At 46.0% G+C, this 27813-nt stretch overlaps 1 protein-coding gene across 3 annotated transcripts in view; it reads left to right on the forward strand.

Annotated features, from left to right (window-relative positions):
* The window catches only part of LOC119962628 (RBPJ-interacting and tubulin-associated protein 1-like), a 32908-nt gene that overhangs the window by 886 nt on the left and 4209 nt on the right, over positions 1–27813 (forward strand). For all 3 annotated transcript variants that reach the window (XM_038790482.1, XM_038790501.1, XM_038790491.1), the window contains one exon: positions 13154–13530. In XM_038790482.1, coding sequence (XP_038646410.1) covers positions 13154–13530 — 377 coding nt within the window. The remainder of the gene's footprint in view (positions 1–13153; positions 13531–27813) is intronic.

The following is a 27813-nucleotide window of genomic DNA, read 5'->3' on the forward strand; positions in this document are numbered from 1 at the left end:
TTCCTCCTTCAGCCTGTGCAGCAAGTAACTTCTCATCCTTGGTGATTTCAGTCTGCATTTCAATTCATCATGTTTTCCTTCGAGTTCACTTCCCTCCTATCCTACCTTAATCTCTCTGTCCATGTAAACTCCCAACCCATACTTACAGCCATTTGCCACCTTGCATGGCCTTGCTGCTTCCATCCTGTCAATCACAGATAAAGCTATTTCTGATCAATTACTTTTATCACTCCATCCGTAACCCCCTTCCCCTCCTGACCTTAACTTCCTTCTCTGTCCATGATGTGGAGATGTCGGCGTTGGACTGGGGTGAGCACAGTAAGAAGTCTTACAACACCAGGTTAAAGTCCAACAGGTTTGTTTCAAACACGAGCTTTCGGAGCACTGCTCCTTCCTCAGGTGAATGTCCATGTCAATGTGCTCCTATTCGTTTACAACAGCAGTCAAAGGTTAATAGCACAATTAGCTATTTTCTCTTCTTTGCTACTATTGTCCTCTCTTATAAATGTTTTGTCATCACCCTTTTCAGAAGAAGAGCCATTGATTCCCCACTCCCCACCCACTTCTAATCTCCAACTTGTCTGTCTCCTTCACAGTGCCTCCGCAACCCTAAATCCATGCTCATCTTTCCTGGAATTCTATGCTTGAATTCCTCCACTTGGGGTTCTGCCCTGGCACAGTATTGCAACACCTCTTATCATAGTCACAAATTACATTTAGTGTCTAACAGCATCCTTATCAACCTCGTTTTGGGCTAGGACACCAGGTAAATTCTCCTGACACACTTTGAATAATGCATGAATAGTTCTTTTTGCATTCACCTAAGCTTAAAATGTCATCTGAAAGATGGAATTTCTGACAATGTAATGCACCCTCAGAATTGCCTTAATTATATAAATACCATTGCATTGTTTGAAACCTAACAAAACAATATAACCAATTGTTGGCTATCATCAAGTTTTGTTTAACAAGTGCTCAAGAAAAATGTGCATTCTTGATCTGTAAATGCATCTTGCTTAGAATTTTAATCGTCATTTCATATCTAAGTGGTAAGAAATAAATTTCCTTCTGAAAAACTATTGGTGAATTTAGAATTTCTCTCTCTTGTAAACTATGCAAGGTTAAATACTATGGTTTAGTAAGTGAAGTTACGTTTTAGGGAACCAGACCATTGTAATTGCTTCAAATTGCAGCTCTATTGGTTCTGTTTTTAACAATTCAAGAATTCATTTACCTTTCAAAGGAAATACTGAGGAAACAGTCTCCTGTCAGACTTGCTATCTTGATCTACCCATCAAGGAATTATTATTATGAATCATAAAACACTGGGAACTTATATAATGCCAGGGAACCAATACCAACACAACCATAAGATCAAGCATAATTAAAGTTTTGGGGCATAATTGCACCACAACAATACACAAGAAATAGGAGCAGGAATAGACCACAAGCCCAGTGCGCCTGCTCAACCACTCAATATTATTCAATTATTGCCAGGTGGCACGATAGCACAGTGGTTAGCATTGTCACTTCACAGAGCCAGGGACTCTGGTTCAAATCCCGGCTTGGGTCACTGTGTGTTCAGAGTCTGCATGTTCTCCACGTGTCTGCGTGGGTTTCCTCCGGGTACTCTAGTTTCCTCCTACAAGTCCTGAAAGACATGCTTGTTAGGTGAATTGGGCATTCTGAATTCTCCCTTAGTGTATCCGAACAGGTGCCGCAGTGTGGCGACTAGGGGATTTTCACAGTAACTTCATGCAGTGTTAATGTAAGCCTACTTGCGACACTAGTACAGATAACAATTATAATTATTATTATTATCATTACACTGTAAATAGCTGAGGCGCCAACACTGATCCTTGCGACACTCCAGTATTCACTGCCTGTCAACTTGAAAAAGCACCATTTATGCCAACTCTCTACTTTCCATCTGTTAACTGTTCATCCATGCTAAAATATCACCCCCAGCTCCAAGAGCCGCTTTTGTGTGACACCTTATTGAATGCCTTTTGGAAATCCAGGTATATGACACTTACTGGTTTCCCTTCACCTACCCTCCTGGTTTCCCTTCACCTACCCTCCTGGTTTCCCTTCACCTACCCTCCTGGTTACATCCTCAAAACCCTCTAATAAATTATTCAAACAGAATGTCCCTATTTTTTTTCCAATTAAGGGACAATTTAGCCTGTCCAATCCACCTATCCTGCACATCTTTTTGGGTTATGGGGGTGAGACCATTGCAGACGTGGGGAGAAAATGCAATCTCTACACAGACAGTGACTCAGGGCCGGGATTGAACCCGGGTCCTCAGGTTTGAAGCAGCTGTGCTTATCACTGCAATAAAGCCAACCAATAAAGCCAATTGGAGTTCATTACACCCCTCCCCCCCAAGGTCCGAGGAATTCCTGCCAGCTGGCATTCCTTTGAGCTTCTTCCTGCTCCTCATGTCTGTGTCTGTCACCTCTGTGTCGTCCGCCGGGTCGTTCTCCGAAGTGGGCGGGGTGTACCTTATAGGTGCCCGTCTTTTCCTTGGCAGTTGTTCTTCCTCCTCCTTGGGAAGAGGTGTCGCGGCGGCCTCGTCGAACGTGTCCATCTCCGACTCTGACGACTGGATGACGGGGTCTGGAGAAATTGCTCGGGGCTGGGGTGTAGGTATCCTTTCCGTCTGGGCTATCCTAGCTTGAGGCGGTCCTGCTTCGCCTGCCTCCAGGTGTGGTTCCGCTGCCCTTGGTCTAGGTGTTTCTTCAGCACCTTGCCTCCTATCGAAACCTCATAGGATATGGGCCTTGTTTGGGACTCTACCGTGCCTTTGACCCACATTGGTCCATTCCCATAATTCTTGACCCAAACCGGTGCCCCCACTTGGAAATGTCTCTGCTGCCGACTATTATCATGCCCCCTGCGTTGGGCCTCCTGTTGTTTTTCCACTTTCCCCGTTAAATTTGGGAAAAGGAGACTCAGCCTCGTTCGCAGCCGCCTTCCCATTAAGAGTTCAGCTGGCGGTATGCCCGTTGTGAAATGCGGTGTGGTCCTGTAATCAAACAGCCAGCGGGAGAACTTTGTGTCCATTGACCTGACGGCTGCTTCTTGAGTCCCGCTTTAAGTGTCTGGACCGCTCTCTCTGCCAGGCCATTGGTCGCTGGATGATAAGGGGCCGTTTTGATGTGATGGACTCCATTTTCCTTCAGGAATTTTCCAAATTCCCGACTTGTGAATGCCGTTCCGTTGTCTGACACTAATACCTCCGGAAGTCGATGTGTTGCAAACGAGGCCCTGAGCTTTTCAATTGTCGATGCTGTGCTTGCCGCGTTTAGCCGTCCAACCATTTGGAGTGGGTGTCCACTATCACCAAAAACATTGAGCCCGTGAAAGGGCCGGCGTGGTCAATATGCAGGCGGGTCCATGGTCTGCCTGGCCATTCCCACGGGTGCAATGGCGCCGCTGGTGGCACTCTTTGCCCCTGTTGGCACTCCTGGCACCGACGTACCAAGGCTGCTATGTCTGTGTCCCCCGTTATACCGCGTTCCGCAATACCGCGGTTCGCGATATACGGCGGGGGGGGGCTTATGGACCCCAACTGTCAGCTTCCCTCTCCGGATCAAAGTGAGCCGGCCGCTGAAATTGACACTGCCGGCTGATTGGAGGGAGAGAGCAGAGAACACAGGAGGAGGTCATACGGGCCTCTGCAAGACCAGCATGGTCTCACATCGCCCCTCCCCTCTGTATCAATTTCAGCGGTCAATTTCAGCGGCCGGAGAGGGAAGCTGCTCTCTCACTGAAACAATAAGTCGGCCGCTGAAATTGACACTGCCGGCTGCTCTCTCCCTCCAATCAGTACCCCAGCAGCCACGGCCTGTACCCCAGCAGCCACAGCATGTACCCCAGCAGCCACAGTACCCCAGCAGCCACAGCCTGAAGCCCAGCAGCCACAGCCTGTACCCCAGGAGCCACAGCCTGTACCCCAGCAGCCACAGCCTGAACCCCAGTGAGAGAGCAGCTTCCCTCTCCGGATCAAAGTGAGCCGGAGAGGGAAGCTGCTCTCTCACTGAAACAATCAGCCGGCCGCTGAAATTGACATTGCCGGCTGATTGGAGGGAGAGAGCAGCCGGCAGTGTCAATTTCAGCGGCCGGCTCACTTTGATCCGGAGAGGGAAGCTGCTCTCTCACTGAAACAATCAGCCGGCCGCTGAAATTGACACTGCCGGCTGCTCTCTCCCTCCAATCCAACTTTTAAGTTGTTAAAAATGCAGCAGTGCTTGTTTTAAATTTATTTAAAAATCTATGCTTGCGCTTCCCATTGTGAGTCTACGGGGGTCTGACCTCTCCCCCCTGCCCCCCGTAGACTCAAAATGGGAAGCGCATGCATAGATTTTTAAATAAATTTAAAACCCCCATTGTGGATATCCGCGGCTCGGATGCAACGCGGGTGGCTGTCTTGGACCCCAACACCCGCGTTATAAAGGGGAACTACTGTAATAGGTTACCAACCCTAGAAATGATCATAACTCCTGGACCGTGGTGGGAGCTGGGGCTTCTTTTATTGCCCTTACTCTGTCTTCTAATGGGTGTAAGCCTGACTCGTCTACTTTATATCCCAGGTACGTCACTTGTGGGGCCAGAAAAACACAATTTTCCCCTTTTAGCCGTACGCCTGCCTTTGCGAAACGCCTGAGCACTTCCTCCAGGTTCCTTAAGTGTTCCCTGTTTGTCGTACCCGTGATTAAGACATCGTCCAAATAAATCGCCACCTGTGGTAGTCCCTGCAGAATATTTTCCATCGTACGCTGGAATATAGCGCAGGCTGATGACACTCCGAAAGGTAGCCTAGTATAACAAAAAAGGCCCTTCAGGGTGTTGATCATAGCGTACTTCTGGGAGTCCTTGTCTAGTTTTAACTGCAGGTAGGCGTGGCTCATGTCCGTGAACAAAAGCCCACCTGCCAATTTGGCATATAGGTCGTCTATTTTCGGGATTGGGTATTTGTCCAGCAGTGGGTATTTGTTTACCGTCTGTTTGAAATCTCCACAGAGACATATCGAGCCATCTGGCTTCAAAATTGGTACCACCGGCGCTGCCCATTCCGAGATCTGTACTGGTCTGATAATGCCGTCGCGCCGTAACCTTTCTATTTCGTCATCTACTTTCTTCCTTAATGCAAAAGGTACCGGCCTGGCCTTACAAAATTTTGGAAGGGCTTCTGGGTCCACATGCAAAGTTGCTTTGGCGCCTATGATTTCCCCCAAACCTTCCTGGAAGACCTTCGGGTATTTTTGGAGTACTCCACTCAACTGCCCGCTTCCACTCTGGAAACTTTTCATCCAATCTAATTTTAGGTCTTTCAGCCAGTTCCGTTACTTCTTGGAAAGTTTTTGTGTCTGGCGCATCGTGATAAGTCAGACTACGTATAATGGCGAAAGCTGAGGGTCCGCATGCCGACAGCAGGATAAGCCGTCTCCTTTCATCCGTCAGTATATCATTTGCCCGGAAGAAGTAACACATTCTCTCCACATACTGGGACCAGTCCTCAATAGCCGGGTCGAATGCCTCTAACCTCCCAAAAAACGGCATTTTTAAAATGGCATGGTTTACCCTCCGAGTGCGGCAGCTGGTCTCCGCAAAATTCTTAGTTTACCTCGTCGCCACTGTAGTAATCCACGGGAGGCAGGAGTTCTGTCACAACACCAATATTTATTTACAATAACAATATTACAGGAGCAGCTACAAACAGTGCTGCTAGCAGTCCAGTCAACTTAAGACTGGCTCACAAAGCCTACACAGGTGCTTATATGGGCCCCCTCAATGAGCTATCATTGAGGGAGCTCATACTCCAATTGGCCAACCAATAAAGCCAATTGGAGTTCATTACATTTTCCAATGCCAATTTAATGGGACAGTTGCCAAATCTAAGGAATTTTGGAAAATCAAAGCCAGCACATCCATTATCTTTGCAGCTCTCTTAGAACTCGAGAGTATAGACCATCAGGTCCTGAGAATTTGTTGGATTTTAGTCCCTTCAGTTTCTCCAATACTTCTGATCTGCTGATACTAATTTTCTTAATTTCCTCACTCATTTTACCCCTCGGTTACCATCTATTTCTGGTATGCAATCTGTGTCTTCTATGTGAAGACAGACACAAAATACTTGTTCAATGCCTCTGCCCTTTCTTCATTCCATTGAGATTGCAAAAGGGGGATAGGCAGGACTAAGATGTGGATAGGGAGAAGGAGGATGAAGTACACGAGAGGAAGGGGTTCAGAGAAGGGTCTGGGCAATATTTGCTTGATTACTGGTGGGGGAAGAGGGTACTGTTTCTCAGATCCAATAGCTACTTGGCAGGCTGGGGAAAGAAACTGAGGTCGGGTTGAGCTAGCAACTATTTCTCTGCTTTGTGGCAGCAAAAATGTGGGCCAGTTTTATTCCCCTTGTTAAGTGTGGAAAGTCAGAGTTAATGCTGTGTGGTGGGACAAAGGGCTTCCAGAACTGAACTGCTCCTTGGGGATGGAAACCATGGGATGTATGGTTAAAGGACTTTAGAAGTGTTCATGAGGGCCAAGGTGATACTTCGTTTGGAGAGGGTGGGGTGGGTGAGGAATTGGCTATACTGCTCATTGGTAGAGATGGTTTGTTATGGTTCTTATGGTGACCTGTGTATGTGAGGTGGTGGAAGTAGCTGAGGTCATGTTCAATGTTGAGGGTTTAAGAGAGATAAAGTAATGGTCAGTAGGAGGGGTGTTTGTGTCTCTTACAAAATATTGCTGGAGTTTTAAGGCCCAAGTGGGCAGCACGATAGCATGGTGGTTAGCATAAATGCTTCACAGCTCCAGGGTCCCAGGTTCGATTCCCGGCTGGGTCACTGTCTGTGTGGAGTCTGCACGTCCTCCCCGTGTGTGCGTGGGTTTCCTCCGGGTGCTCCGGTTTCCTCCCACAATCCAAAGATGTGCGGGTTAGGTGGATTGGCCATGCTAAATTGCCCGTAGTGTCCTAATAGTAAGGTTAAGGGGGGGAGTTGTTGGGTTACGGGTATAGGGTGGATACGTGGGTTTGAGTAGGGTGATCATTGCTCGGCACAACATCGAGGGCCGAAGGGCCTGTTCTGTGCTGTACTGTTCTATGTTCTATGTTCTAAGTTGCTGGTTATCGAACGAGACACTGAACCGCAAATTGCTTACTTTAGGGGGTGGTGCAGGGTGGGTAAGCTGGAAGCAACTTTGATAGAAATTAAGGGAGGTGCTGAGAGATTGATCAGGTGAGTGCTCAGTTGGACAAACGCAGCTAATTTTCTCTATATCTGCCAGAGGAAGAGATCATGGGTGAGACCTGTGAGCTCAGTGATCTCTTCAGCTCCCAGGTCTCAGGCTGTCATAATTTATTACTGAGGAAGGTTTTCATTTTCTTCAGCTGATTTTCTTTTTTCGATTTTTCAGAAATCCTGCCTATTTACATTCCGTACTCCAAGATCTGTCACCATTAGATGATTTGCCTTGGTATTGTTACAAAATAATTCTGCAGCTTTGCTTAAAAATTTGTTAAAGAAATTTAATTGATGTACATTATAGAAATAACATATTGGAAAATCTCAGCAGGTCTTGTGGTATCTGCGGAGAGAGAAGCAGAGTTAATATTTTGAGTCCAATTATGACTTTAGTTCGGAACTGACGAGAAGTAGAAATGTGATGGGTTTTATGCTGTTGACAAAGGGATGCAGGTCTAGAACAATAAAAGGAAAGGTCAGGGATGGGTTAGACTGCAGGAGATATCAAATGATGAAGATGTCATGAAACAAAAGAAAAAGGGAGTGGCAATGGTTGTAGTAAAGAAATAAAGCGTTGGTCCCGACTAAGTGTTAATGGCAGAATACCTCTATCTAAAAGCCGTAACATGAAAACAAGATACAGCATATCCCTTGACAAAAATAAAATGAAAATTGTGGGCAGAATTCATGGTCTGATGTGGTTGAACTCAATGTTGAGTCCAGAAGGCTGCAGTGCTTCATCACAAAATGAGGTGTTGTTCTTCAAGCTGGTGTTGGGCTTCACTGGAATATTGCAGCAGCCTGAGGACAGAAATTGTGTGTGAGAGCATGGTGGTAAATTAAAATGGCAAGCTACTGAAGATTGGGGTCAAGCTTGCAGGTTGATCGAAGGTATTCCGCAAAGTGGTCACCCATTCTGCGTTTGGTCTTCCCATGGCTCCCTCGCTTTAGGAACAGCAAATTCAGTATACTAAATTGAATGAAGTACAAGTAAATTGTTGCTTCATCTGGAAAGTTTTTGGAGCCTTGGATGGTGAGTTAAAAGGGCAGGTCTCACACCTGCAATTGTATGGGGCGATGCCGAGGGAAGGGATAAACTTTTGGGATGATAGAGAAGTTAGCCAGAGTGCCATAATATTGCTTCCTTTGATAACAAAATAGTGTTTTATTTGGTGGGGGTGGTAGAACATGGATTTTGCAAGTATATTATTTGAGCTGTCATGTTATATGTCGCACTATTTTCAACTTGTCATGTAATACTACAATGGCAGTACAATCTACCAGTACAGTATCTTTGAACTGCTGATACTGGGATTGCTACACATGAAATGTTTCGCTGATTTCTATATGCAAAACAGCTAGGACTCACCAATGGCTTGCTGACATAGAACATAGAACATAGAACACTACAGCGCAGTACGGGCCCTTCGGCCCTCGATGTTGCGCCGACCTGTGAAACCATCTGAAGCCTATCTGACCTACACTATTCCATTTTCATCCATATGTCTATCCAGTGACCACTTAAATGCCCTTAAAGTTGGCGAGTCTACTACTATTGCAGGCAGGGCGTTCCACACCCCTACTACTCTCTGAGTAAAGAAACTGCCTCTGACATCTGTCCTATATCTCTCACCCCTCAATTTAAAGCTATGTCCCCTCGTGTTGGTCATCACCATCCGAGGAAAAAGACTCTCACTGTCCACCCTATCTAACCCTCTGACTATCTTATATGTCTCTATTAAGTCACCTCTCAGCCTTCTCCTCTCTAACGAAAACAACCTCAATTCCCTGAGCCTTTCCTCGTAAGACCTTCCCTCCATACCAGGCAACATCCTAGTAAATCTCCTCTGAACCCTTTCCAAAGCTTCCACATCCTTCCTATAATGTGGTGACCAGAACTGCACGCAGTACTCCAGGTGTGGCCGCACCAGAGTTATGTACAGCTGCAGCATGACCTTGTGGTTCCGAAACTCAATCCCCCTGCTTATAAAGGCTAGCACACCATATGCCTTCTTAACAGCCCTATTAACCTGGGTGGCAACTTTCAGGGATTTATGTACCTGGATGCCGAGATCTCTCTGTTCATCTACACTACCAAGAATCTTGCCATTAGCCCAGTACTCTGCATTCCTGTTACTCCTTCCAAAGTGAACCACCTCACACTTTTCCGCATTAAACTCCATCTGCCACCTCTCAGCCCAGCTCTGCAGCTTATCTATGTCCCTCTGTATCCTATAACATCCTTCAGCACTATCCACAACTCCACCGACCTTCGTGTCATCTGCAAATTTACTAACCCATCCTTCTACACCCTCTTCCAGGTCATTTATAAAAATGACAAACAGCAGTGGCCCCAAAACAGATCCTTGCGGTACACCACTAGTAACTGAACTCCAGGATGAACATTTGCCATCAACCACCACCCTCTGTCTTCTTTCAGCTAGCCAATTACTGATCCAAACCGCTAAATCACCTTCAATTCCATACTTCCTTATTTTCTGCAATAGCCTACCGTGGGGAACCTTATCAAACGCCTTACTGAAATCCATATACACCACATCAACAGCTTTACCCTGATCCACCTGTTTGGTCACCTTCTCAAAAAACTCAATAAGGTTTGTGAGACATGACCTACCCTTCACAAAACCGTGTTGAGTATCGCTAATCAACTTGTTCTTTTCAAGATGATTATAAACCCTATCTCTTATAACCTTTTCCAACATTTTACCCACAACCGAAGTAAGGCTCACAGGTCTATAATTACCAGGGTTGTCTCTACTCCCCTTCTTGAACAAGGGGACAACATTTGCTATCCTCCAGTCTTCCGGCACTATTCCTGTCGACAAAGACGACATAAAGATCAAGGACAAAGGCTCTGCAATCTCCTCCCTGGCTTCCCAGAGAATCCTAGGATAAATCCCATCTGGCCCAGGGGACTTATCTATTTTGACATTTTCCAAAATTGCTAACACCTCCTCCTTTTGAACCTCAATTCCATCTAGCCTGGTCGACTGAACCTGAGTGTTCTCCTCGACAACATTGTCTTTCTCCAGTGTAAACACTGACGAAAAATATCCATTTAATGCTTCCCCTATCTCCTCTGATTCCACACACAACTTTCCACTACTATCCTTGATTGGCCCTAATCTTACTCTAGTCATTCCTTTGTTCCTGATATACCTATAGAAAGCCTTAGGGTTTTCCTTGATCCTATCCGCCAACGACTTTTCGTGTCCTCTCCTCGCTCTTCTTAACTCTCCCTTTAGGTCCTTCCTGGCTAACTTGTAACTCTCAAGTGCCCTAACTGAGCCTTCATGTCTCATCCTAACATAAGCCTTCTTCTTCCTCTTGACAAGTGCTTCAACTTCCTTAGTAAACCACGGCTCCCTTGCTCGACAACTTCCTCCCTGCCTGACAGGTACATACTTATCAAGGACACGCAGTAGCTGTTCCTTGAAAAAGCTCCACATTTCGATTGTACCCATCCCCTGCAGTTTCCTTCTCCATCCTATACCTCCTAAATCTTGCCGAATAGCATCATAATTGCCTTTCCCCCAGCTATAATTCTTGCCTTGCGGTATATACCTATCCCTGCCCATTGCTAAAGTAAACATAACCGAGTTGTGATCACTATCACCAAAGTGCTCACCTACATCTAAATCTAACACCTGGCCGGGTTCATTACCTAGTACCAAATCCAATGTGGCCTCGCCCCTTGTTGGCCTGTCTACATACTGTGTCAGAAAACCCTCCTGCACACACTGCACAAAAACTGACCCATCTATAGTACTCGAACTATAGTATTTCCAGTCAATATTTGGAAAGTTAAAGTCCCCCATAACAACTACCCTGTTACTCTCGCTCCTGTCAAGAATCATCTTTCCAATCCTTTCCTCTACATCTCTGGGACTATTCGGAGGTCTATAGACAACTCCCAACAGGGTGACCTCTCCTCTACTGTTCCTAACCTCGGCCCATACTGCCTCAGTAGACGAGTCCTCAAGCGTCCTTTCTACCGCCGTAATACTTTCCTTGATTAACAATGCCACACCCCCCCCTCTTTTACCATCTTCTCTGTTCTTACAGAAACATCGAAATCCTGGAACCTGCAACAACCATTCCTGTCCCTGCTCTACCCATGTCTCCGAAATCGCCACAACATCGAGATCCCAGGTACCAACCCATGCTGCAAGCTCACCCACCTTATTCCGGATGCTCCTGGCGTTGAAGTAGACACACTTCAAACCAGCGTCCTGCTTGCCGGTGCCCTCTTTCGAACTTTTAATCCTATCCCTGACCTCACTACTCTCAACATCCTGTATACTGGGACTACAATTTAGGTTCCCATCCCCCTGCTGAATTAGTTTAAACCCCCCCGAAGAGCACTAGCAAATCTCCCCCCCAGGATATTGGTACCCCTCTGGTTCAGGTGAAGACCATCCTGTTTGTAGAGGTCCCACCTACCCCAGAATGAGCCCCAATTATCCAGGAAACCAAAACCCTCCCTCCTGCACCATCCCTGTAGCCACGTGTTCAACTCCTCTCTCTCCTTATTTCTCACTTCGCTAGCACGTGGCACGGGTAACAACCCAGAGATAACAATTCTGTTTGTTCTAGCTCTCAGCTTCCACCCTAGCTCCCTGAATTTCTGTCTCAAATCCCCATCTCTCTTCCTACCTATGTCGTTGGTACCTATGTGGACCACGACTTGGGGCTGCTCCCCCTCCCCCTTAAGGATCCCAAAAACACGATCAGAGACATCACGAACCCTGGCACCTGGGAGGCAACACACCAACCGTGAGTCTCTTTCGTTCCCACAGAACCTCCTGTCTGTTCCTCTAACTATGGAGTTCCCAATGACAAGTGCTCTGTTCCTCTTCTCCCTTCCCTTCTGAGCAACAGGGACAGACTCTGTGCCAGAGACCTGCGCCCTATTGCTTACCCCTGGTAAGTCGTCCCCCGCAACAGTATCCAAAACGGTATACTTGTTATAGAGGGGAATGACCACAGGGGATCCCTGCACTGCCTGCCGGTTCCCTCTCCCTCCCCTGACGGTAACCCATCTACTTTCTTCTTTTACCTGAGGTGTGACTACCTCCCTATAACTCCTCTCAATAACCTCCTCCGCCTCCCGAATGATCCGAAGTTCATCCAGCTCCAGCTCCAGGTCCCTAATGCGGCTCTCGAGGAGCTGGAGTTGGGTGCACTTCCCGCAGATGTAGTCAGAAGGGACACTAGAGGTGACCCTTTCCTCCCACATTCTGCAGGAGGAACATTCAACTGCCCTAGCCTCCATTCCCACTGAACTAACTTCCCAACTACTGAAAAATAAAAAAATAAAAAACTTGTTAGTTTAGCAATCCAACGGACAGAGCTTTTTTTTTTGGTTAGAGGAGGAGGATGGGTGGGAGACACTGCGTAAGTAGTGTTTCGGGTAAAGCTGTCACTCGAGAACAGCCCCTTCACAAACCACCTTCAACTTACGCTGACCGCACTGCACGTATGCAAATCTCCCCGGAACAGCCAATCAGAAGCTCTGCTCTGCTGCCCTCTGCTGGATGCTCACCTTCCGTCGAACTCCTCGGGTCACTGATGCAGGTGCACCTTCAACTTACGCTGACCGCACTGCACGTATGCAAATCTCCCCGGAACAGCCAATCAGAAGCTCTGCTCTGCTGCCCTCTGCTGGACATATGCCAGGAAATCTCTGAGCCAAAGAAGCAATAAGTTCTTCGGTTTGATTGTTGGTTCCTGCTGAATTAGCTGACCTCATCTGCATGTTGGGACAGCAGCTACAATTTGAAATAATTGTATGTCTTAACAATTTATAATACACTGGCACACAGAATTACTGAATATAATAGTTTTTCAAAAAACTCTTCCTTTTTCTCACCTTTTAGACTGACTTCACTATACTTGAAAAGACCAAAGTGGCCAAGCTAACGTGCCAAAAACCATCTCGAGGAGTAGGCATGTCAGGCAATTTCGCAGTCACTGATGTTCAACCCAGTCGTGTATGTCATAAAGGATGCAGTCATTACAGAGTGAGAGCAAAGACCTCCTATGTGGATGAAACCTTATTTGGCCATTCTAATGGGCTTCAGAGTTCAGTGGCTGAATTTGAACCACCATGGTGTTCCTCATCTCAAACTGGCTCTCGACAACCATTATTCTGGAGTCCAAGTTCACAAAAAAGGCCGAGCGCAAATGGAGATATTGGTCCAGTTCCAACCCCATCTAAGTGTGGTGGCACACCAGTAAAAAAGAACAAATACAGGTAATGATGACAGGCATTGTATGAACGTTTGAATTTTTGTGTATTACATGAGGTGTCTAAATGACTCACTAAATTTTCCTGACATGAAAATGATAAATTAAGTATTGGGCTGAATAGAGTGGGAAGAAAAGTGGGTGATGCATGCAGTAAACCCAACTCAACTTTTTGGATTGGGGGTATTGATCATAGAATTAAATTGAAGAGTTTTACATTGTGTTGTGTGGCGCTATCACTGTGCTAAATGGGATAGACTTCGAACAGATCTAGCAACTCCAGACTGGTCATCCATGAGGTGCTGTGGGCCATCATCAGCAGCAGCAGAATTTTATTCAATCACAATCTGCAACCTAGCACATCCCCCACTCTACCATTACCACCAAGCCAGGGGATCAACCCTGGTTCAATGAAGAGTACAGGGGTAACATCAGGCTGACTGAAAAATGAGGTGTCAGCCTGGTGAAGCTACAACACAGGACTACTTGTGTGCCAGACAGCATAAGCAGCAAGTCATAGACAGAGTTAAGTGATTCCATAACAAACGCATCAGATTTAAGCTCAGCAGTCCTGTCACATCAAGCTGTGAATGGTGGTGGACAATTAAACAACTCACCGGTGGAGGAGGCTGGTTTAGCTCACTCAGCTAAATCGCTGGCTTTTAAAGCAGACCAAGCAGGCCAGCAGCACGGTTCGATTCCCGTACCAGCCTCCCCGGACAGGCGCCGGAATGTGGCGACTAGGGGCTTTTCACAGTAACTTCATTGAAGCCTACTCGTGACAATAAGCGATTTTCATTTTCATTTCATCCTCAATGATGGAGGAGCCCAGCACATATGTGCAAAAGACAAGGCTGAGGCATTCGCAACAATCTTCAGCCAGAAGTGCTGAGTGGATGATCCATATCGGTCTCCTCCGGAGGACCTCTGCATTAGATGTCAGTTTTCAGCCTATACGATTCACTCAACGTGATATCAAGAAACGGCTGAAGGCAGTGGATGCTGCAAAGGCTATGGGCCCTGATAATATCGCGGCAATAGTCCTGAAAACTTGTGCTCCAGAACTTGCCGCTCCCCTGGCCAAGCAGTTCCAGTACAGCCACATGGCATCTGGCATCCACCCGGCAATATAGAAAATTGCCCTTGTGTGTACACAAGAAACAGGACAAATCCAACCCAGCCAATTACCGACCTATCAGTCTACTCTCCATCAGCAGCAAAGTGATGGAAGGAGTCATCAACAGTGCTACCAAGGGTACTTGCAGTAAGAACCTGCTCACAAACATTCAGTTTGAGTTCTACCAGGGTCTCTCAGCTCCTGACCTCATAACAGCCTTGTTCAAACGTGGGCAAAAGAGCTTGATGCCAGAGGTGAGATGAGAGTGACTCCCCTTGACAGCATTTGTCGGAGTATGGCATCAAGGAGCCCTAGCCAGGGCCGGCTCAAGGCACCGGCAACTCGGGCTGCCGCCCGGGGCGCTATGTGCTCGGGGGCGCCAGAGACTCGGGTCCCGCGCATGCGCAGTTGGGCCGGTGCCAACCAGCGCATGCGCGGTGGCCGCCCGCCCCCAGGGCGGCCCCCCGGCTCGGTCCACCCCCCCCCTCAGTCCCCCCCGCCCCGCCCTCGGGTCTGCCCCCCGCCCCGCCCTCGGGTCCGCCCCCCCGCCCCGCCCTCGGGTCCGCCCCCCCTTCGGGTCCGCGGGGTTGGAGCCGGTGAGATCAGACAGTGTGTAACCCGGGGAGGATGGAGCCAGTGAGATCAGACAGTGTGTAACCCGGGGAGGATGGAGCCAGTGAGATCAGACAGTGTGTAACCCGGGGAGGATGGAGCCAGTGAGATCAGACAGTGTGTAACCCGGGGAGGATGGAGCCAGTGAGGTCAGACAGTGTGTAACCCGGGGAGGATGGAGCCAGTGAGGTCAGATAATGTGTAACCCACATTAAATGTGCCGAAAGCATGCAGTAATAATAACATTTTGATGTGTACTGTGGATATTTCCTGGAGTCAGGCAGTTGCAGGCATGAAGTAAAAGAAAGTAACCTAATTTATCCTGTCAATATTTGTCTCCTTTTCACTGCTACGATGATCAGATCAGTGAATGATGGAGTGCGGAGGAATCACATGGTGGTTCGTAAACAGGAATGATAGACCGTAGAACAACAGGATTGTGAGAATGTGACGACATGGAGAATGCAACAGGGAACAATTAACTGCAATGGTTTTGTGCTAATTCAAACCACATTGGTTGTCTCTTGGATTTGTGCACGACCCAGTTCACTGAGGAAAGAAGTCCTGTTTATTCTCTCTTTCACATCTCTCTTCCCACCCCCCTCCCATCTGAAGGTATTTGCTCTTACCCTTGACTGCGTGCTTCTCCACCCTGTGCTTACTTTGCCTTGAGCCTTTTCAATTCCGTCCCATTATAAACTGTGTTCACCATTTGCAATTTAACCTTGAGATCTAGTGGGAGTGGAATTCCCGTGAATGGTGGGAGTTGACTATTTCCATTTGCAGTTATTTACTCTCAGTAATTTCCTTCATTGCCAGGGGAACAACCTGTGAGATCTTAGTCCAAGAGTTGGTTGTTATAATTTATACGTGAAAGACAGTGAAACATTCAGTGTCAACTCCTGTCTATGTATTCTCTGGTCTGGGAGTGGGACCATCATCTGGAATCCTGGAATTTCCATACCTGTGAAACAGGGTTAGAACTAGATGGTTCAAAGAAGGGTAGTTTGCTGTTTTCTCCCCCCACAATAGCAGATTATTTGGATGACCCCCCTCGGGTCCGCCACCCCCGCCCCTCCTCGGCCTCGCCCCCCCGCCCCTCCTCGGCCTCGCCCCCCTCCCTCCCCCCCCCCCCCCCCCGCGCCCCCCCCCCCCCCTCGGCCTCGGCCCCGCCCCGCCCCCCCGCTCGCCCCCCCCCCCCCCTCGGCCCCAGCCCCGCCCCGCCCCCTCGGCCCCGGCCCCGCCCCCCCCGGCCCCGGCCCCGCCCCCCCCGGCCCCGGCCCCGCCCCCCCCAAGGGCGCCGAAGTTCAGCTTGCCCGGGGCGCCAGCAACCCTAGAGCCGGCGCTGGCCCTAGCTAAACTGGAGTCAATGGGAATCAGGGGGAAAACTCTCCACTGGTAATAGTCATATCTGGCACAAAGGAAGATGGTTGGAGGTCAATCATCTCAACTCCAGGACATCACTGCAGGAGTTCCTCAGGGTAGTGTCCTCGGCTCAAACATCTTCAGCTGCTTCATCAATGACCCCCCGCCCCCTTCAATCATTAGGTCAGAAGTGGGGATGTTGTAGATGACTGCACAATGTTCAGCACCATTCGCGACGACTCAGATAATGAAGCAGTCCATATCTAAATGCAGCAAGACCTGGACAGTATCCAAGCTTGGGCTGACATGTGCCAGGCATTGACCATCTCAAACAAGAGAGGATTTAACCACCACCCCTTGACATTCAATGGCATTGCCATCGCTGAATCCCCCACAATCAACATCCTGGGGGTTACCATTGATCAGAAACTGAACTAGACTAGCCATATTAATACTGTGGCTACCAGGGCAGGTCAAAGGCGAGGAAAACTGGACCCCCCCAACCACCATCACCACCACACATATATACACACACACACACACACACACACACACACACACACACAAAAAGCCTGTCTACCATCTACAAGTCAGGAGTGTAGTAGAATACTCTCCACTTGCCTGGACGAGTGCAGCTCCAACAACACTCAAGAAGCTCAACAACATCCAGGACAAAGCTTGGTTGTTCCCCCTTCCACAAACATTCATACTTTCCACCACCGACGGAACAGTGGCAGCCATGTGTACCATTTATAATTGCTCTGCAGTAGTTCACCAAGGTTCCTCAGACAGCACCTTCCAAATCCACAACCACTACAATCTAGAAGGACAGAGCAGCAGATGCCTGGTAACCCCACCACCTGGAGGTTCCCCTCCAAGTCGCTCACCATCTTGACTTGGAAATATATTGCCGTTCCTTCACTGTTGCTGGGGCAACATCATGGAACTCCCTAACAGCACAGTGGGTTTACCTACATCTCAAGGACTGCAGCAGTTCAAGAAGGCAACTCACCACGCCTCTTGAAGGGCATCTAGGGATGGGCAATAAATGCTGGCCTAACCAGTGATGCCCACATCCCATAAATTAATTTAAAAAAGGATGCCATTTGGTCCATGCAATTTGCAGTTGTATTTTCCACCACGAGTCACTAGTCAAATGTCAGTCCTACTTGTACCCATGACGTTTATTTAATATAAAAGGCTTAATGTACTCCTGTTGAACAATGTTATGTGGCAGAGAATTCCACGTTCTAAATACTTTGTGTAAATAAATTTCTGCTCAACGTCCTCTTTAATTCTTTTTGTGATCATAGTCATGACCCCTTGGGGCCTTGTTATTGATCAGAGAAAATAATGTACCATTATTTACCTATTTACCTATTTACCCATAAGTAAAAAATCGTGGCACTTGAAAGTGGCTCAGCAAATAATTGTCAAAGGCATGCCTTCCGGCAGAGAATCAAGAAGGAGAAGAATCTTGAAGACCTCTACCAGGTGGCCCAGCAACTTCATAATCTCCAGTTAAAAATATTTTAGCTTCCACAACTCACTTATAACAGTACATCCTTATTATGCTGTATTTTTCCATTCTTTTTCAATTTCCTATAATAGGATATCGAAAATTATACACCATGCTGCCAACTATAGCCCAATTCAGCATTCTCCAACTGGGTTCTGTGGAACTCTGGGGTTCAATAGGAGACATCCAGGGGTTCGGCAGTAGATCTGGCCCTGGCCGTTGTAAATTTGGATAAAGCTGTCCTTCCGGCTTGTCCAATCGGAGGCAGTTTTCGTCTTGCGTTTGCTACTGATAAGCGTACTAGTCAGCCTCTTTGCAGCCTCTGATTGGATGAGCTGGAAAAAGCAACAGTGAGTATTCAAAGTTCAGACGAGGCAAAGACGTCAACAGAAGAGTTAGGTAAGTAGCAGCCACCGAGTTGGGACGGGAAGTGGCAATGGAGGGAGGGAGGCAGCAGGAAATAGAATGGGGAAAGTGGCCGTGGAGCAAGAGAGGCAGCCATGGGCAGGAGGGGAAGTGGCCATGGAGCTAGGGTGACAGAGGTGAGAGGTGCGCGTGTGTGTGAGGTGTACATGCATGTGAGGTGTGCGTGCATGTGTGAGGTGTGCATGCATGTGTGAGGTGTGCGTGCATGTGTGAGGTGTGTGTGCATGTGTGAGTTGTGTGTTGGTGTGTGTGAGGAAGGTGTGTGCGTGCTGTGTGAGGATGAGTTGATGTGTGATAGAGGAAATTGTGTGTGTGAAAGAGAGTTCAGGATTGTGTGTTTGTGAGCGAGAGGGAGAGGTGAGTATGTATGTGCATGAATGCAAGAGAGAGTATGTGTGTCTGTTATGTGAATCCAGCTCTCCAGCAGCACTCCTAATATTAAAAAAAGTTGTGAGTGAAGAGGCAGCATCACACCTCCCGGTAAAAATGACAAAAATAAGCCCGGTAAAAATGACAAAAATAAGCTAAGACTTAAGTACTTTGCTGAATAAGAGAACATTTAAATTATAATAAATGTATACATTTAGGAAATAGCAAAGACATTTATAAATTTATTTTTGTATACTTGCACCTCATGCAAAAACAATCAATTTTTTTGTACCTCTACTGTTATGTCTGTAAAATCTCAAGATACTTCGACCAGTTTATTATTCAAACGTTTTGCCTAGGTGCCCTTGTTTGTGAGATGAACAAAAGGACAAAATAGGTTCATGGTTTAACACAATTTTATTCCCAATTTTCTCATTCAAATAAAATATGGCTGACTCACAGCTGAGCTCTAGGTATTACCCACACTTAGTGAAGGCCACTGGCCAGGATACGATCACTCGATGTGGATATCTTCTCTGGGCTTTGAAACCCATGGTCCCTTCTTCTTCTGATAGTTGTGCCTGGGGGACTCCCAGGTTATCGCTGAAGATCTGTTCCAATGTTCCTTCCTTTATACCGGTCTGCTGGCATTGAGTCATCGGTATATGACCACAACTGGCCTGAGTTCTATTGTCGCATTCAGACCCAAACTCACTAATGGGACTAAACAGAATACTCCTGTTCATCCAGGGTCATTCAGTCAAGATCCATTGTCCTCTGAAATACCCTCATCTGACCATCCATTAGCCCATTGGACTTGGACACATGTAAATATATTCACTATGAGATTCAGTTGCTGATCACAGGTGGGTTTGCCCCAGGGAGAAGCCGTTCATCTGCTCTGGGTGTGCGAATAGCTTCTTTTTTTCGTCCTTTGTCCTGCTGCAAAGTTAATCACCTGTGTCTGGAAATTCATTACCTATTCATAGCATGGTCTTGTACTTTGGTGTAAACGTGAGTGGGTAATCATACAGTTCATATAGCAATAATGGGTTTATGTGTTGAATTGAGTGCTCTTGCAGACAGCCTGTATCAATTCAGCCAGGGCCCCATGTGGCTGTTTCTGTTCCTGGCTTATGCTTCTTCTCAGCCTGTTTCCAGTACTGCAGTACAGTTCAACATTACCTCTAATGATACCTCTAGATACAAAATCAAAGGTTTTTTGGTCTAAACTACTTGCATTGCCACCTTTGGTAACACAGACATTTGCAAATTAAGGATGCTCTACTCTACTGATTTTCTACTCACTTCAAATCTTATCAATTTATATATAATTCCATTAATTAGTCTTGCATCTTGTTATAACCTGCATTTGACTTATTGGGTGGGAGCAATCACTATCCCAGTGTGTCTCGCCAATACAGGCTCCGCTGGTGAGGGGACAGGGAGCCAAGATTGATCGTGGTTAAATTCCATATAAAGTCGGCCAAGGATGGAACTGACGGGTCAGACCCGGCTGGGTTTTGATGTATATTGTAAATACCTTTACATTACAATAAATCAAATAGCTTTGGTACCAACTCGGTTCGCACTCCTTTGCAGTTTACAAAGCATCCAAAATTACTTCACCTTTTCCCATGTTGCACTACACCTGCCACCTATCTTTCACAATCTTATTCACATTTAAGCTTACCCTTAATTTGGTGTTTCAAATAAATTTTGACACATGCCTGTTCAAAGAAAGATGGGAGCAGTTAAAGAAAAGAGACATTGAATTATATGTTTGAGATGATCTCTAACTTTCTTCTGACTCAGCAAATCTTGGTAGTATTCTTTTAAGCTGGTCCATAATTCTGAATTATGTTCCATTATGTCAAAGAGACAGAGGGCTGGCTGTCATCAGATAGACTTAAATATTTTAGGGAGTTTAAAATTTTTTTTAGAGTACCCAATTATTTTTTCCAATTAAGGGGCAATTTAGCGTGGCCAATCCACCTATCCTGCACATCTTTTGGGTTGTGGGGGTGAAACCCACGCAGACACAGGGAGATTGTGCAAACTCCTCACGGACAGTGACCCAGTTAGGGAGTTTTTTTTTATTGCTTATTGTGTATTTTTAACCTGGTAGAATTATAGAATGCTACGGCACAGAAGGAGACCATTAGCTCATCGTGCTTGTGCTGACCGATTAAATTAGCTATTCAATTGGTCTCATTCCCTTGCTCTTTCCCCATAAGCTAACAAATATTTTATTTTCTAGTACAAATCCAATACCCTTTTTGAAAGTTTTTACTGAACCTGCTTCCACCACCCTTTTGGGCATTATGTTTTAGATCATAAAAACTTTTCATGTCACTGCTGGCTCTTTTGTCAATTTCCTTAATTCTGTGTGTCCTGGTTACTAATCCCTCTGCCACTGGAGACAGTTTCTTCTTATTTACTCGATCAAACCTTTCATCATTTTGAACACCCCTATAAGTATCCCTTTAACCCTCTCTGCTCTAAAAGTGCAATCCTGGCTTCTGCTTTTCCTTCCTGGTCCCATTGCACTCAACCTCCAGAGTACCTGAAATACCTGAGATATCTTTAGCTCACTAAAGAGGTGTATAGAGATATGCCAGCTGTTATAATGCCAACTGCAACTTCAAAGTAAGGAAAGGAGTTCATGACCTGTTGTTATGGGCCAGGGTTTAGAAAACTCCAAAGTATATCATGGACTTTACCTGACCTACAACTGTTTATAGGCTTTGGTTATGAGGAGCACAGGGGCCTACCTTTCAGGTGTTACTCAACAGAGGCCTTAACCACTTTTAATCAAAAACAAATTTTATTCTACAAATTCAGTTAACATTTTTATAAACACACACAGTAAGTATTTTTATCACCTACGAACATCAATACCCCACACAGCTACAGTACTCTATATATAACCCTTAATAAATTCCAATTTGATAACAAGATCCCAGAAACCAAAACCCCTTTTCAAAAGATGTGAGCCAGCACACAACACTCAAGACCAAATATCTTTTAAGACTGTGATATGGATACTTCTTGTTTTTTTCAAAAGTTCAGGTTTGGATTCCTTCCAGAAAACAGTTATCACTTTTAAATTATCAGGTGATCTGGAGACACCTTTTAACATGCAGAGAGAGAGAGACATGACAAGACTTCTCTGTTTGAATCCAGCTTCCAAATGTGTAACGATAGTAAAACTCAGAGCCACAGCCAGCTCCCAGCTCAAAAACAAAACTAAAAACCCAGAGCCACAGCCCAGCTCCACCCACACAATGACATAACTGAAGACAAAACATTTCTTAAAGGGACACTCCCATGACACTGTGGCTGCACATGTGACCGTGGCTGTTGACTTTTATGGACCTGGCTCCTTCTAGGCAACTGCTGAAGATAGAGGCAACATTTCTGTTTGTTGCACACTGCTGCCTAAGGAAGGTCACAGTAAGAAGTCTTACAACACCAGGTTAAAGTGCAACAGGTTTGTTTCAAATCACTAGCTTTCTGAGCTCCTTCCTCAGGTGAATGAAGAGGTAGATTCCATAAACATATATGTAGACAATGTCAAAGAAACAAGGCAATGCTTTGAATGTGAGCGTTTGCAGGTAATTAAGTCTTTACAGATCCAGAGAGAGGAGTAATCCTAGGTTTAAGAGGTGTGAATTGTCTCAAGCCAGGACCGTTGGTAGGATTTTGCAAGCCTAGGCCAGATGGTGGGAAGAGAATGTAATGCGACATGAATCCAAGGTCCTGGTTCAGGCTGTACTCATGTGTGCGGAACTTGACTATAAGTTTCTGTTCGGCGATTCTGCATTGTCGCGCGTCCTGAAGGCTGCCTTGGAGAACGCTTACCCGGAGATCAGAGGCTGAATGCACTTGACTGCTGAAGTGTTCCCCGACTGGAAGGGAACGTTTCTGCCTGGCGATTGTCGCACGATGTCCGTTCATTCGTTGTCGCAGCGTCTGAATAGTCTCGCCAATGTACCACGCTTCAGGACATCCTTTCCTGCAGCATATGAGGTAGACAACATTGGCCGAGTCACACGAGTATGTACCGTGTACCTGGTGGGTGGTGTTCTCATGTGTAATGGTGGTATCCATGTCGATGATCTGGCACGTCTTGCAGAGATTGCCATGGCAGGATTGTGTGGTGTCGTGGTTGCTGTTCTGAAGGCTGGGTAATTTGCTGCAAACAATGGTTTGTTTCAGGTTGCACGGTTGTTTGAAGGCAAGTAGTGGGGATGTGGAGATGACCTTGGCAAGATGTACGTCTTCATCGATGATGTGTTGAAGGCTGCAAAGAAGATGTCGTAGTTTCTCCGCTCTGGGGAAATACTGGACAACGAAGCGTACTCTGTCGGTTGTGTCCCGTGTTTGTCTTCTGAGGAGGTCGGTGCAGAATTTTGCTGTGGCATGTTGGAACTGTCGATTGATGAGTCGAGCGCCATATCCCGTTCATATGAGAGCATCTTTCAGCATCTGTAGATGTCTGTTACGCTCCTCCTCACCTGAGCAGATCCTGTGTATACGGAGGGCTTATCCATAGGGGATGGCTTCTTTAATGTGTTTAGGTTGGAAGCTGGAGAAGTGGAGCATCGTGTGGTTATCCGTGGGCTTGTGGTAAAGTAAAGTGCTGAGGTTACCGCCCTTGATAGAGATGAGTGTGTCCAAGAAAGCAACCGATTTTGGAGAGTAGTCCATGGTGAGTCTGATGGTGGGATGGAAATTATTGATGTCATCGTGTAGTTGTTCCAGTGATTCTTCGCTGTGGGTCCAAAGGAAAAAAATGTCATCAATGTATCTGGTGTATAACGTCGGTTGAACGTCCTGTGTGGTGAGGAGGTCTTGTTCAAACTTGTGCATGAAGGTGTTGACGGCTTGAGCATTAATGCTGAGTCTAGGGCAGCGACCTTCAGGAGGGGTCCAAATCGACTCTTTCCTCTTCGGTTCCGCACCGCAGATCTCTCAGTCTGCTGTTCCAGTTCATTGGTTGTCTCATTGGGTTTGCTGTCAGCCTCTTGTGGTCTGTGGAAGAACACCCGGAGCCTCATTCGCCTGATGAATTCCTCCGTGTCTGCTGCGAGACTGATGGGGTCCATTTTGGTGGTGGTGCAGCAATTGAGCCCTCTGCTGAGGACTTCAGTTTCGTCTGGTTGAAGGGTGTAGTCTGACAAGTTGACAATAGACTTCCCTGTATTGTTTTCGACTGTGGTACTGGGGGAGACTTGGTTGCTGCTGGTGGTGATGCTGAGTTTCTCAAGCTTCCTGTTCTTGGTGTGAGACAATTCAGACCTCTTTAACCTGGTATTACTCCTCTCTGGATCTGTAAAGACTTAATTACCTGCAAATGCTCGCATTCAAAGCATTGTCTTGCATCTTTGACTTTGTCTATATATATGTTTCTGGAATCTACCTCTTCATTCACCTGAGAAAGGAGCCGTACTCCGAAAGCTAGTGATTTGAAACAAACCTGTTGGACTTTAACCTGGTGTTGTAAGACTTCTTACTATGCTCACCCCAGTCCAACACCTACATCTCCACATTAAGGAAGGTCACTGAGACTCTGTATAAAGCGACAGCTTCGTCTCATTCCCTCTTGCCAGAGACGAGCAGGTGAAGCGAGCATGAGGATTTGCTCAATTTACAGACTTCTGCATGTCATCAGGTGCTATTCACTGCATGATCACCGTTTTACACGTAAATGGTGTAACTCTCCTGAACTGAAAGGGGTAACAATGCCTCGATACGCAGCTGGTGTGACCACAGGCAGCTTGCTGATCATGCAAGTGAATGTCTATTATCCTGGTAGTACTTATGATGCCTTTATTCTGCAGTAGTACCTTGTGTTAGCTGTATTTAATCTACCAAGGCATGCTATCTACTGATGACATGGTATCACTGCTGCCTGGAATCAATGCACAACAGAGACAGGTTGCCACAATACAAATAAAAGATCACCCCATAGGTGCCCTCCTTAATAATGCTTCCACTGCCTGGGCCGCTCTGCTTAATCAATATCAAGTTATGCACTAGTATGCTGCATGGTATGCAAACCAGACATGATGAGGGATCAGTCCTATCACCGCCTAAAAGCTAAGAGGTTAGGGAGCAAGAGCACAAGGAAGTGAAGGAGAAGGAATTGCAACAGAGGGAGGGAGGATACAGTCGAGCCCAGTCTGCTCCAGCTCAACATGATCAAATTGTCCATGAAAAATACAGTAAATTCAGCTACAACTCCCCATTCACAAATAATGCTATTTATATTTTTATTACTAACCATCAAATCATCCTCTTACAAAACAAAGAAAACTGCCAGAAAATGCTGTAAGGAAAACAGAGGTAGTTTAAAGTGATCTATAATTGTATGGTTGAATATTCAAAATTAAGATAGATTTAAGTAGGTTTAATTTAGTGTTTCTGTAGGAAAAGATACAACACTAGATTCATGTTAAGCAAAGATGTTTGCATGCATGGGTTGCAGCTCAAGTTGTGGCTATATTGTGCTGAGTTTATGACAGGAAAAGTAAACACGAGCTTGGAGGAAAGAATGATATGTTGTTTAGCAATCAGGGGCCACACTTGGAGTGACAGACCTTGAATTTTAGCTGAATTCATAGCAGATAGAACTAGGAAGCTGAAGAGAGAATAGTTCCCTCAGTTCTGCCAGAAGCAGAAGCAGGACAAGGAAGCTGCAAAAAGACAGACTTCCCAAAAAGCACACCAGAAACTAAAGAACAGCTTGTTATGGAAACTAGAGAATGAAAAGAGATATACCTGGAAGTTTGAAGTCAGAAGAGCAAACAGAAACTGGATTTGGAACAGGTACTGTTCACTGAAGTTAAAGACCGAGTTGAAAAGTGAAGCAATTGGATGAAGATGGTTAGCGAGAAGCTAGAAGCCAATCTGAAGCATTCATAAAGTTTGATGTCCTTATTTCCAGTCTTTGTATTCTGTTGGGGACTGAGTACCTGGGTTTTTTGGTAGAAGTTTGGATGCAAGTGGCAATTCAAGGCAAAGGATACTGAAAGGAGAATTGGGAAGTCTGGAGCTTGACCTTGCTAAAATAGCCGAGAGAAAGCCTTGTTTGAAAGGATAGTTGGAAAACCTGAAGGTGAATCCTTGATGAAAACAACTAAGGGAAGCATTGTTTGAAAGAAGATTTTAAAGTCTGTGTTTTTGAGAGGAGTTTAGAAACACTCATGTGACAATCATCTGGGAGGAGAATTTGAGGAGAAATCCACAGAAGTTCGCTCAGGTGGCGTCTGCCACTTGGTTTCAGAGTGGAGTGTGTCTGACCACAGTCAGCCTGTGGGTTTTAAGGGACTGAGAACATTATAGCATAAGATATGTGTTGTAACCTTAAATCTGTGTTTATTTGTGAAGATAAGTGGGAGTGAAGGAGCATTGTATTATAGTCAAACTTTTCATGTTTAATAATTTATTTTTGTTGTTAAAAGCTAATTAGTAACCCTGTGAATGTCTGCATCCACTTTTTCTGAAAGAAAAGTGAAAGTTACGGGACTGGATTCTCTGCCGGCGGATCCTCTGTTTTGCTGGCAGCGCACTCACGCCAGCGGATTGCCCAATGGCATGGGGGTGTCCACAATGGGAAACCCTATTGGCCGGCTGGCAGGACAGAGGATCCCGCTGCCGACGGGGGAATGCCGCACCAGAAAATGGGTGCGGCGGGACAGAGAATTCTCCCCCCCACGGTCTTTTGAACCAGGGTTCCATTCCAGAACCTTCCCATTCAATAGTAACATCAAATAGGATCACATTCCAGTCTAAATTTATATATTTAATCATGACACAATTGTCATGAAGCACACTGACATTATTTGTGAGGGTGTCCCAACTTGGAATACTGGTTTGTGGGGGTGTATCATTTTGTTTTGTTTTGAGGAGACAGGTTAAACCCTAGTGAGAATAAATAGCCCAGTCACCATGTGACAATTATTAAAAACTGTTAAAGAAAAGACAAATACACATAAACAGGACTACTCTCACACAATTAAGATGTATGAATTACTGCACACAGTTTCTATAGAACGTACCCTTTGTTATGAAATATATCTACAATATCTGAACTCGATAAGACTTCCCCTGTCCCCCAAACACCATCCGAATTGAATAACCAGCTATTGTGACCACACAATACAGGGAAGATACTCAAATCTGGGAAGCGTCTTTTTTCTAGTCCAGCCAAGATATTTGAAATCTGCTGTATTAAGGTTTTCTGCACTGCCTTGGCTCTAAGATTTAGAAGCTTGTTTGGCCTTCAGGCTTGGTGGCTGGAAACTGGCCCGTCTTGTTTCTGAGACTGCTAGATGGTAACTGCCTGCCTTCTTTCTCAGCAACTGGTTAATTATACCTTTGTTGTTCTTTGATTATGCCTTCTGTGTATTTGGTTGTCTGCTCCCAATAACCTCCTTGACCATACATTAACATATCTCAGGAACCTTCCTAATTGACCATGATCTGTTTCTGCTCCAAAAGCTATTCACATTTGATTATCTAATGATTATTATCTAAAATGCCATTCTAAACTTGTTACCGGAAGAGACTCATACCAATTGACGCCCTTTGAATATTGTCTATGCTGTTTCTAGGCAGATTCATGACACACTGCATACAGAAACCAAACTTTTCTCCATTGTACTGCACCTTCCCATGATGGCCACCACTGCCTCTTCCATTAATGTCCACCAGCTCTTATCAGCTGTTTTTCGTTTATCACCACCTTCTGCAAGAAAGAGGGAACTTTGTCATGTCATACAATATATTTGTGATTTGACTACCATGGTAGAATAACTGTTTTTGTGGACAATCTGCGTGTGTGTGTGTGTGTGTGTGAGGCTTACAGTAGTGCT

This window comes from Scyliorhinus canicula, chromosome 1 (genome assembly GCF_902713615.1).
Source record: "Scyliorhinus canicula chromosome 1, sScyCan1.1, whole genome shotgun sequence".
NCBI lineage: Eukaryota > Metazoa > Chordata > Chondrichthyes > Carcharhiniformes > Scyliorhinidae > Scyliorhinus > Scyliorhinus canicula.